Source organism: Pyrgilauda ruficollis, unplaced genomic scaffold (assembly GCF_017590135.1).
Source record: "Pyrgilauda ruficollis isolate IOZ18807 unplaced genomic scaffold, ASM1759013v1 scaffold38, whole genome shotgun sequence".
NCBI lineage: Eukaryota > Metazoa > Chordata > Aves > Passeriformes > Passeridae > Pyrgilauda > Pyrgilauda ruficollis.
Genome location: NW_024525267.1, coordinates 3,681,513 through 3,693,947, shown reverse-complemented (window position 1 = coordinate 3,693,947; position 12,435 = coordinate 3,681,513). Strand labels below are relative to the sequence as shown.

The following is a 12,435-nucleotide window of genomic DNA, read 5'->3' as shown; positions in this document are numbered from 1 at the left end:
GGCAAAAGAGTTCAGCATGGACACTTGTTGCAGATTTTGCTGTAGAGTAAGGTTTAGAAATGAATAAAGAAACCAGTGTAGCCCTTACCGCTGTTTATTAAAAAAAAAAAAAAAAAAAAAAAAAAAAGCATTACTGAGTAATTTGCAGGTACTTGCCAAATGAACTGTGCACAAGACGAAAAAGCTGCAATACAGTTGCAGTGATAAGTTATTTTTTATTTTACAAAAAGTAGCTGCCTTGAAGAGAAATTAAAATAACATTCCTTGCTTTTTAATCCTGTTGGTTTTTTTTTCTTTTTTCACCTTTTATTTTAAGGAATGAAAAAATCCTTAGCAAGACAGATACATTACATTTCTTCATTGTCACTCAGAACAATTTACAGCAAATATACACACAAATACTGAGGCCAAACACAGGCAATAAATTTTACATATTGCTATGAAAAGTTGCAAGATGCTGCTTGGCTTTCAAGGGCCTAGATGGCAGTGTAGTTCTTAGTGTAATTAGTCAATTTGATCTTCTCTGGGAAGATAATATTAACTGAGAGGTTTTCCCCATTGTTAGACTTCAGAAAAAAGTTCTTTTTCTTGCGCAGGAGATGACTATATTTGGCATTAGCAAGCCACATTTCACATTTTGAAAAAAAAACAATCCCGGTTGTACCCAAGACAACAAGACACGTAAGCAAGCCCAGCACAACAAAACATATCACCTGGCTTCTACTCAGTAAGGGATCTGCATTTTGAATTGTTTCTTTCACTGTTATCTTCAGGATTTCTTGTTGTTGATGCACTGATCTATGGTGAGCTTTTGAGGGTGGCTTATAATTCTGCATATGCTTTGTCTCCATATTCATTCCAGAGAGGCTGGTGTTTTTGCTGGGATGTTTGCAGGTCACGCCAACAAATCCTGGTTTACAGATGCACTCGAACCCTCCCTGGGGATGCTCGCTGCAAGTCCCTCCATTCTCACATGGGCCACTTGCACAGAAAGTGACACGGCTGCTGCAGAGCTTTCCTGTATAGCCATGGGGACAAGAACAGCTGAAACCCACACCAACATCTGTACATGTTCCTCCATTCTCACATGGGCTGGACTCGCAGTCGTCTCTATCTATTTCACAGAAGTTGCCAGCAAAACCAGAAGGACACAGACAGGAAGCATGGGGTGCAAAACCATTGTCATCAATGCATGTTCCTCCATTCTGGCAGGGAGAACTAGGACCATAACAAACACAGAGACAAAATTGAAGTTTAAAGGAAGAAACTGTGAGGAAACACTATGTATAATAAAAAGAGCTGGTTTTCTTTAGAAGGGCCAATTCCAAATGCAAATGCACTGAAGTCAGTGAAGCTGAATAAAGAATGAGTTTGTTCAACAGCTTTGTCAATACAGATTATAATATCTGCTGCTGACCCTTTGGGCAGGATTTGTACACCAGTATATAAATTCAACCCAGTGAGCTGTGAAGGGATTTTAAGTTATTTCAAACATTTATTCAAATTAAGCTTCTCACTATTTTTATATGCTTGGAGCTATTTAACTGAGCAACTATTTAGACAAGAGAGAACAAAGATATGAGCAGCCATGGCTGCTTCCTTTCTACCTGATTACTCCTAAAATAATCCATATATTGTATTGGCAGGGCAAAACAGTGCCATAGCAGCTAGGTGTAAAGCTGATTGGTTTTATTCTGCCCATCTGTGTTCCATTACACAAAAAATTTAGAAGCAAACAGATACTTTCCTATAAACTCCTGTTCAGCTAAAATTTTTGATAGATACAATTATAATAACAAATATCAATGAGTGAATTTCAGCCTGGACAAAGACAGCTGTAATGTGACAGCAGGACCATAGGAAACTGAGTATTTCTACAAACTCTTTTAGTACTACCCAACTAGTAGCCTGACAATATGTTTTAGGTGACATGAATTAACTGAGAGATCTTTTCTATCTTTACAATGCAACTGTGCCTTACTGAGAGTGATGCCAAAAGATGAGGCCCCCCACTGACTGGCACAAATGTGTCAATTCAGGGGATCTATGCAGAGTGCACTTGGTCCTTCAGCTGTCCCTGCTGGCTGACAAGGGTCCCTGAGTCCCAGGTTTACAAATAAACCTCAAACCCTCAAACTTTCATGGCAGTTCATCACACATCAGCAAAGCTTTTAAAACTCACTTTGTAAAATATGAAAAATACTTGGCAAAGTTTAGGATAAGCCTCTTTGACAACAAAACTTTTCTGAATACTTATGTATCCCTGAAGACATATAGCACAGTACTGTCTGACAGTTGAAAAGTCCAAGCTGTTATTTAAGGCCCCCCACTTCCAGGGCAAAGTCCCAGGGGTAATGAAGATCACAGCTTTAGATGCAGACATTTCACATATACAGCAGACAGTAGCAACAGGCCGTTATGGAATTCCATGGTGGGACACAGAGATTTACAAGATCTGTTGATGTCTGGATTTGGTGACTGTGAAAGAGGTATAAGCTCCTGACTGTCCCTGATCACTGGTCATAACAAGGCTGGGCTAGTCACCATTGCTCTGGGACTACCTTTGGTAGAGATTGCTCCAAGCACCTCTGGCTTCACGGGGGCTGAAACACTCGGCAGCCACCCATCAGGAGGGACTGAACATTCTGGCAGAGGAATCATCTGTTTTCTGCAGCTTCCACATTAACTGCTCTGTTCTCTAGTACTGTTCTTCACTTTAGATGTTGGCTGGGTAAAAAAGCACTAAAAGAACATATTGGAAGTCTGGGAGCAGTATTTGACATAGACGTGGTTAGTGACAACTTGAGGTAAGGAACTTCAACATATTAACCAGCCACTATGTCTTTTTAAGTAAAATATTGAAATTGGAGTTATACATTCCTTCAGCGGTTATGGCTGTCTTGGAGAACATAGCACTCTCTCTTAGCTTTACAGGTCCCACGAAAAATTGGACAAGCTGGTTTGGATATGAAAATGTGTAGAAGTTTGAACCTTCATGGCTGGGTTGAATCTCAGTACTTTCTAGGGAAATGGGAAGAAATTGTTGGAGAACCTAAGTGCAAACCTTTTTCTGAAATTTTCAGAAATGTAAAATATTGAAATAAAAACAGTTAAGGGGAGAATGCAGAATTTTGAAATTTTTCTTTATTTATTACTAACAGAGTTGCATTTGTCTATTTTAAATATGTTTAAATAAATAAAGCCTTAATATTAATTTCCTTGAGTAAATTCTTCTACTTTGCATTTTTGGCATTTAACACAGCAAGGTGTAGCACATGAAGGGTTAGTTGTAGGAAGTATTCCATACCATTCTTTGCTTCCCAGATAGTCTGGTTTCTTTTAGAAAGCGCTGCTCTGCTTCAAAGCAGAAACCTCAAAACATCACACAGATGTCACTAATGCAGATATATGTAAACAGACTAGAATAAACACTTTGATTTGAGAATTGCCCTGGTTCGATCTGTGAATATTAATTAAGAAGCCAGCAGCAATGCTCAGTAATATCAACATTTTTAACATCACCACTGAGGTAGAGAGGAATTGAGATGTGAATGAAAGGGGACCATCTGATGAAGTCTCTACGATGTGGGATGCACTCTCTGGTGGACTGTGAATTATTATTAGCAGACATGGAGTGCTTATGCTGACAACAGTTGTCTTTTTGAATTAAATGCAGATTTGCAGCGCCTGCTGCTAATTTTCCTGAAAAAGACAGCTTCCTAGAGAAAAAGAATCATCCTTTCAAGTATGTTGCTTTTTTGAGAAAAAATGTTCATGATTTCCAGGCTAGTTCATCAGCATTCAGTCCAAAAACAGAGTGCCAACACAAAAAAAAAGGAGTTTCAGCAACTTAAAACCATAAGGTGTTTACAGAAGTACATGGAACTAATCTGTGATTGATGCTGTATTTTTGGAACTCACCTGTTTTTTGAGATAACTAGTATATATGTCCACACTGAAATATTTGGTCTACAGGTGAAAATAAGAAAAACCTATTCACATTCCCCATACTAGGCAAGTAGCTTGGATGTGAGTCATGGCTCTTTCAAGGATCTTTAATTTCCTCATTGTTAATGAAGAAAAATAGGCAAATCAGAGTAGCTATCTTAGAGGCTGAAAGTAAACCCAGAAAAAACTGTGAGAGTATCCCCCAAATAAAAGTGATGACAAAAAAATTCTACTGACATGAAGTCATGAAAGAATGGCAATTCTTGCCAAAGAGAGTGAGAGGTGTTAATATTCCTTAAACAAGAGTCTACAAGTCTTCAGGAAGATTCAGTCATAAGGTAGATTTGAATACTCATAATTATCTATCACTGAGCAAAAAGAAAACCAGAGCGTATCCATATAGAGCACGAGATCAAGAAGGCAATCTCCTAAAAGAAAACTGTGATTTTAGGGTGATAGGTTTACCAAGTTTGTATCCACCATAAAGACATTCTGTATGTTTATGGGATCAGAACTTTGATGAGAACTTTGATGAGAAGTCTAGAAGACAGCAGATGCTTCAAAATTTGAACAGAAACCCAAATTCACACTTTCTCTAGCACTGAAAGGTCCTCCGTTTTTCAAGCAGTTCTACTAGTGACTTTCCTGGAAGTTCTTTAGCCTGTGCCCATTGGCTCTTGACCTTTCATTGAGCACCTCTGTGAGAAGTCTGGCTCTGTCATCTTTGCTTCCCCCCATCAGCTGCCCATACACAATGGACAAGTTCCTCAGAGCCTGCTCTTCTCCAGGTGAAATGACCCAGCTCTCAGTATCTCTTTATGGGAGAGATGCTCTTTAATCATATCCATGGCCCTTCACTGGACTCACTCCAGTATGGCTGTGTATTTACATTGGTTAGCCCAGAACTGGAGCCAGCACTCTGGATGTGCCTCAGCAAGACTGAGCAGAGGGGAGGGATCACCTCTCTCAACCTACTGCTGTTCCTAATGTCCCATTTCTTTTAAATAATAGAGAGAAATGGTCTCCCTGCTCAGATGGAAGTGAGATTGTCTCCTTCAGTTAACTATTATTATAACCATATTATTTTATGTTGATTAAGAAAAAAGGACAGACTGGTGGGCTAGGTGTCTTCATGCAGACAGCTTCTGTGCTAACTACTGTTCTTATTGTGCTGTGTATAAATTATCCCTCACTAGACGTGAGAACACAGGATGGGAGTCACCTCAAGTTTGTTTGTGAAACTCATGAGAAGGCATAAATTCACCACAATAAAATATGCAAATTAGCATTTTTAGTACTCAGATGCTGCACAGAAAGCCACACTGATAATCTGTTAAGTCTTTAAAATATTAATAGATTAGATTTGTAAAGTTTGATAACATCAGCAACTATCAGAAGCATTGTGTTTTTTAACACTTCCACTTTTCAAAGAATTCTGAATAATAGAAGCGTAGATTTTAAATGCATGTTAGAAATCAATATTTACCCATTAATAATGCAGGGTCCTTTCTTGAGATGGCAGTTTTTTCCTGTAAATCCCTGGGCACACAGACAAATATATCCTCCATCACCAGTCTCTATACACGTTGAATTATTGGTGCAGGGCTTTGCTGAACATGGGTGAATATCTGTTTAAAAATACCCAACAGGGCTTGATTAATCTAATGAGAAAGAGTTAGTAAATGGTATACAGTACTTCAAATAAAATATAACTTTGACAATACTTCATCCTGCATTTTATAAATTCCAATCTATCCCCCCCTTTGTTAAAATGGAGTTCAGATTGTTCAAGTATTGCAACAATTTCAGCTTATTTCTCTCTTTCTAGCGCCTGCCTGCAATATGTGTTTGAATTGCTCCATTCTATAAATAAGTAGTAATAGAAATAAAATATTACTATGGGACAAAGAACTTCTGCATAGCCTAGCCATACTTTCACAATCTTGGCTTCTCCATGAGCAGAATTCTGATAAAGCAATCAGGAATGGGGAATTCTCCCTGCTTCTTGGCCATATCCTTATGTGCTTATGAACAAATGTTTAATAAAAACAGAGATCAGCAATTTACAAAAAAAATCTGTTAAAATTTCATCTTCTGGCTGGGCTACATTCAACCCTTATATAACTGTACCAGAACACAGAGCTGTATGACGTCTGGACCCAAAGTCACACATCTCATTTTCTTTGCAATTGCCCTGCTGAGCCACTTCCCACTCAAATGATTACTGAAATTTTAAAATAATTAAAACTAAATAAACAAACAAGTGCATATTTTAGCAAGCTACTGCAGCAGCTGCAGAGAAGTGCTGACTGGAAGGTATCTGATGCCTCACATATGCATACACACACTTTCTAAGAAGATGAAAAGGGATTTATTTTAACCACAGGAAACAACAGCCTTAGCTTTCAAATACAATTTTCCCTGGCCAAAAATTCTACTTCCTAATGCATTAGCCTTTTCTCATTGCAAGATGACTTAGCATGCACTTTGAGTGAAAACTCCAATTTTCACTAGGACCAAAATAATCTTGAATTCTTTTTGAAGCAGTGTTGTTTGCTAGCTATTTTCACAGACTCTAAAGGCAGCTAATAAAGAGTGTACTTTGATGGAGAAGAAAACATGAACTTTGATGCAGGTGCATGGAAACTCTCTGAAATATATATATATATGAATAGGTATGTATATATATACATTACTGTCACTAATTATGTCAGGCATTTAGTTTTAAAACACATCTTAAAAGGGTGTTGTATCAGGTTCTTTTAAAACATAATACATAAATAGCCTCAATTATCCCCTTTTCTCTATTTTATTTTACCTCTCATAAGGACAACCACCAAGTGGTAACAGATGAAAATGCAAAAACAAGATGTTACACTTATGCATATATTATGAGTGGCCTCAATCATATTACCCATAATTAATAGTTCCATCAAACGAAGCTCTCATGCTGCAGTGCATGAAGCGATTACTGAGTGTTTTCATGAGGAAGATATGCTCAGTAGTAGTTTGTCACAGGATAATTTTTAGCCCCTGCCTCATGCATTCATAGCACAGGCATTAGAGACTCCACCTGTACTCTCTGATGAGTTTGCCAACATGTGGCCTTGGCAAAGCACTCTGGTGACAAGTAGGACAATTTATTCCCAGCTCACACTGCATGTTGGCTCTTTAGCCCAATTGAGGCCAGGATTCCAGCAGGAGGTCGTGGACCTGCTAACACGACTGTGTAGGCACAGCCGGGGGGGACGGACTGACAGATCTGATTTAGCAAGCTGGATCAAACACTCTGACTGGGCTCTCATTTTTCTCCTGGAATCAAATTGACTCAATTGATTTTCCCTTTGTTATGGTCAGTGTTTGATGTGGTTCCTGCACTGTGCAGTGTATATCAGCTGCAGAGGGAAACTCTGTGCTGTGCAGCCTGGTTCACACACTGGATTTCAAGGCTGTGTTTCCACAAGATGAGAAGATGCCATGGCATCATGGAGCCAGGTGGACAGGCTCCAATTGGTTAACCAGCAGTGTTAATGCCAAGACCAACTCACAGATGTTTTCCTTCAAGTGCCTTGTCTGTCCATGTGACTGCAATAATATTCACAAATGCTACCACTGATTCTGCCCTATGTGTTCACAGTGGATCAAGCCCAACCCATAACCTGCATGTCTCTAAATTACTAGGAAGGTCATTCTTGTCCTGAACTGAGAACCAGGTTGCCTATATTAAAAACAGCTACACAATCAGAAGCATTAGCAAACCAGTTGGTGATCTAAAACTACACCAGAAAGGAAGTTCCATGATTAAAGCCAAGGAGATCATACCCATATACTAACTTTTCTACAAAACAGAAGAGGTATCATCACCAGTCCAAATCATCTTTTTTCCTCCCATGCTTAGCAAGCAAATAAACTGCTAAGACTATATCTCTGTTTTAGAAATATTTCAGTTTTTTATAGTGGCCAATTCACTTCAGATCCTTCCACAGTTTCCCATTCTAGGTTTTTCCTTACTGTTTCCTAAACTGGCCAAGTTTCATTTAATGATACCTGTAAATTAACTGCAACTACCTGTAATGACTTTATACAGGCAGGAAACTGACACCAACTTTTGGCAGAGGATGATGGGATCAGGGGCTGAGCAATAATCCATTTGAGGTTTCAGTGGTTTATTGGGTCAGGATAACAATTTCTATCAACTTTCCAATAGCATGAAGAAGAGGAGGAGCACCTTTCTCTTGATCCCTTATGGCAAACAATGCATTTAGAGTAGATAAACCCACTGAGATAAAAGACTATCAACATAACATTTCTGCAGATGAAAAAATAGCTATCCTTTTGGCTGAAAATTCTTGGCAGTTCTTCATGGGAATCTAAATTCAAATCAGCAAAGAAGACTCTGCGATGACTCTGAGTGTTGAGAGAAAGAGCAGTTCCTGCACTTAAGCAAGGGATACCTTTTTTGGTATTATAGGATTACCTTAATGAGTATGTGTTAAATTAATGTTTTTCATAAAGATGTGCGTTCAATTTTCAATGCATTCTTTTGCATCCTAGTTAGCAATTGCAAGAGAGAAACATTGCAAGGCTCAGAATTGCAAAGATATATCAATACTAAAAAATTCAGCTGTACAATTAAAGCTTTTAGAAGTAGCTGTGAAGATGCTGCCTTTAAAAATGTGGAACTTTGCATGCAGTGATAAGCAACAGAACAGAGCCTCCTAAGGTGGCAGAGGGGAGATTGTTTTGTGTAGCTTTAGAAATCTCTGACTGTAGATCAGAGAAGGACTCATTCCTCCTCATTAACTGTAATGAGAATCTTGGTACAATCTATCTCAGGTACAAACACATCTGTGAGATGTGTCCAGAACAACATCTGAGAGTTTAGAGTCACGTCTGCACCACAGATGTCTGCACTGCTACCAGAGCTCCTGCAAACATACCAGGAGTGACTTTAGGAAGCCTCTCTCTGCTCATGTGTGCAGTCAGTGAGCACAGGCTGCAAAACCTGATGAGTAAATGAATACCTGATAGCCTTGCACTAAATTCCATGTCACTGCAAAGATGTGACCTACCTAAAACCTTCTGATTCTTTTAGTCATCTTGAAAATCTTATGCAGTTCAATCTGTCATCTATCTCCACTTTGGCTATGTATTGGAGATCTCATGCATACTCTATAAATTATAAGCCATATAGCAACAAAAGCCTGAAAGGCATGAAGAGAAAACGAGGCCCTGGACACTTGTCCTCTCACAGCTGCAGCTGTGTGGGCTGAGCAGTGCTTGCTCCTGGATGCTCATGTGGTTTCCATCCCATCAGATCTCTCTGACTGAACTTTTGCCTGTGTCAGCCAAAATAAACCATCTCAACAAAGGCCAATTCTTCAGCTTGCTCATGCTAAGCTGGCTGATTCTGACTGGCAAAGGGTGAAAGAGAGCACACAGAGCTGTGCTTTTCCCTCAGACCTGAGGGGGAAATGGCAGTTTGTTCAGGAAGATCTTGTTCTCAGTTATAGTAGTGTTACTTCACTGAATCATTGAATCATCACTGGGTTAAGTAAAGGAAAAAATAAGCACAATGTTTTCCTTTCAACAAGTACCAAGAAAATAGCATATACATATATATATATAATGTGCTACGTAAATATTTAAAATTATTTAATATATACAAGATAACTTGTATTTTGATTAGAAGGGCTTGCACAACAAGAAGGGAGCAGTTGTTTGTTGGCCTTGTCCCTGATAATTACTGTTTAAAATATAATGAATTTACACTTGGCTCACATATATGCCCAATTACAAAAAAGACTGCATTGCTTCTGCCTAAATTATTATGCAAGTTCGAGGTTTATGTGCTGCTGCCCAGAACCTCCTCATTATCTGGAGCTAACATTCAACATTTCAGAATTAGTTCTCCAGAAGGATTTTTCATGCCTCCAACACCAGATGGGGCTGCTTCCCCTCACTCATTCAAGGAGAGAAAAGGATGTGCAAACCTATGTCACAGAGGCTGCCAACCCAGCCCTCCTCACAGATGCACTGCCAGGGCTTGGCACAGCTGCCGTGCAAGCACCCAGGGAAAGGAACACACTCATTACAAAGTGCACCCTGCCAGCCAGGCTGACACCTGAAAGAGACAAAAGACAAGACAGAAACAGAGTTTAATAAACATAATTACAAGGATGCCCCCCTTTTTGGTTCACAAATGCACAATAAATAAACTTTTGCACACCAAATTGTACTATTTGAACAAAAGCATACCATCAGTACTTCTGGGATACTAGAAGCCGTTTATGTGAAGAAAACAATTTCATTCAGCAAGAAAACCCCCCCAACTAATCAATATAAATACTTCACACTGGAAAAAGTAAACTAAAGAGGTATCTAAATATCCATGCTTTCCAGTTACTGTATCCTAACAGAGTGCTGTTTCATTACACTTTCATATTTTCAGAGACCAAACAATTTCAGTTTCTATCTCTCTTACCAGGACTACGAATTATTGAAGCTGACCACTCCTGTGCTAACATCCCTGTCTGACAGATCTTTTTACCTGCATTCACTGGGAAATTCACAGAATCCATTCTCTGGATGGCAGCCAGCTTTACAGTTCACGCCTGGAAGAAGAGATTTATAAAATCAAACCAGAAAAATCAGCACAAAAACCCCCACATCATATCCTATACACTTTATGGATGTTCTGAAAGAACCCAGACTGCAAAATGTTCCTTTTCTTTTTTTCTTCAGATACATTTTTGCATAGTAAAATTTCAAATTAACCTAATCTGGAACGTGTTATAGAATGCTGCTATAGGGCAAGTGAAATGACATACAGAATTAATCACAAAAGAATACAAAGTTACTTTAGCACACGAAAAGTCTATGCAATATCCCTACACACCATTTTAAAGGGGCAATGTCAGAGCAGATTCACGGATGTTCTTTCACGACATGCCACTCCATAAGCATTGTTTCAGAACTGCTTGCAACACAGAAGTACTTTCAGTCAGAAAAAAACACAAAAATCCATTTCAAACTACTTACAGTAAAAGTGCTGAATTCAATTCAACCCTACATCGGATGAAAATAACCATTTTCATTAAATCATGCATAAATAACGCAAGTTACGGCGAGGATATCTCAGTCGCAGTTTTTGTTTTGTTTGTTTGCTTGCTTAAACATTTGCACCAAGCATCCTCTGAAAGATCCCCGCTAGCCCCTGACACCCTGCGCCAACGCCAGGAGAAGCGCGCTCCGTCCGCTGCCAAGGAAAAGCTTCCCGAGGACACCGGCATCTCCGGCTGGAGCGAGGGCTGGCGATGCCTTTGCCGCCGAGGGACTCCGGGAGGGTTCCCCAAACTTTCCCAAGTCGCCTCGCCTTCCCGCGGGCAGAGGGTGCCGGTGTCCCGGCCTTACCTGGCGCTGCGGGGAGCACGAGGGGCAGCAGGCAGCAGCAGCCGAGGATGCCGGCGGCGCGCAGCCCCATGGCCGGGCCGGGGCCGCTCCGCTCCCCGCGGGGCTCGGCGGACGCGGGGCCGGGAAGGCGGCAGCCCCCGCCCGCAGCGCCGCCGGGCTCGGGGGACGGGGCGGGAGCAGGGAGGGACGGAGGGCGGGGAGGGCTGCCCGCCTCCACCCGCGGGCAGGGAGCGGCGCACCGGGCCGGGCAGCCCCCGGCAGCGCCGCCCAAGGGCAGCCGCGCACCTCCAGCTGCTCCAGCTGCTCCAGCTGCTCCAGCACCTCCAGCAGCTCCAGCACCTCCAGCAGCTCAGCTCCTGCCGCAGGCGAAGGGAGGAATCCTGTAGGAGCGCGGGAGAAGGGAGGTCTGGGGCGAGGGGTGGGGGGAGTGTTAAGCACGCCTCTGGTCTCCTTGAAACTTAGTGTGGCTGTCCGCAAAGACCTCATTTGGGGCTTGTCTTCAGAAGGCTAAAGAATTCTCAGTCATTCCCATCAGAGCTCCAACACTTTCAGGAAAGACTCAGCGAAGGCAGGGAAAGTATAGTACAGTTCTGTTTCTGAGGCTTGAGAATTCAGAAAAGACTCCACCAAAACGCCCCTAAGTGTACCTTTAGCAGTCACGGAAAAAAAAAAAATCAAGAAAAAACATTACTTTTGCCACAAGGCACTTTAAATTCGGCATTTTATTCTGTGACTGTACATTTCTTTTTTATGTCTCTTTATTCTTCCTTTGCGCTGTCCCTTAAGGAAATAGACTGGTTATTTCTTATTCTCTGTGTTCCTTCTAGTTCATTTTTTTATTTTAAAGAAGTTCTGCCTGGTTTTTAGGATTCCTGAGGGACCTGTTTTTTGCCTGCTGATGCAGTGCTTTCTTCCCTGAGACCTCATTTACTAATTTGCCTGCCTTTATGTGAAACAACTAGAGATCTTTATACCATGGTGAGGAAACTACAATGGGCTAATTCAAGATTACCTGCTTGAAAATGCACCCTGGAAAAGACTCATTACCTTCAGATTGTCCATGTAGTGGTATTT

General features: G+C 40.8%; 1 protein-coding gene across 1 annotated transcript; it reads right to left on the bottom strand.

Annotated features, from left to right (window-relative positions):
* Positions 1 to 283: 283 nt before the first annotated feature.
* DLK1 (delta like non-canonical Notch ligand 1) lies at positions 284 to 11,644 on the bottom strand. Its single transcript, XM_041476300.1, has 5 exons — positions 11,362 to 11,644; positions 10,499 to 10,562; positions 9,942 to 10,072; positions 5,435 to 5,576; positions 284 to 1,218 (listed from the first exon to the last, which is right to left on the bottom strand). Exons 1-5 carry the CDS (start codon positions 11,429 to 11,431, stop codon positions 477 to 479), a joined length of 1,149 nt encoding a protein of 382 aa, XP_041332234.1. The 5' UTR covers positions 11,432 to 11,644; the 3' UTR covers positions 284 to 476.
* Positions 11,645 to 12,435: the final 791 nt, after the last annotated feature.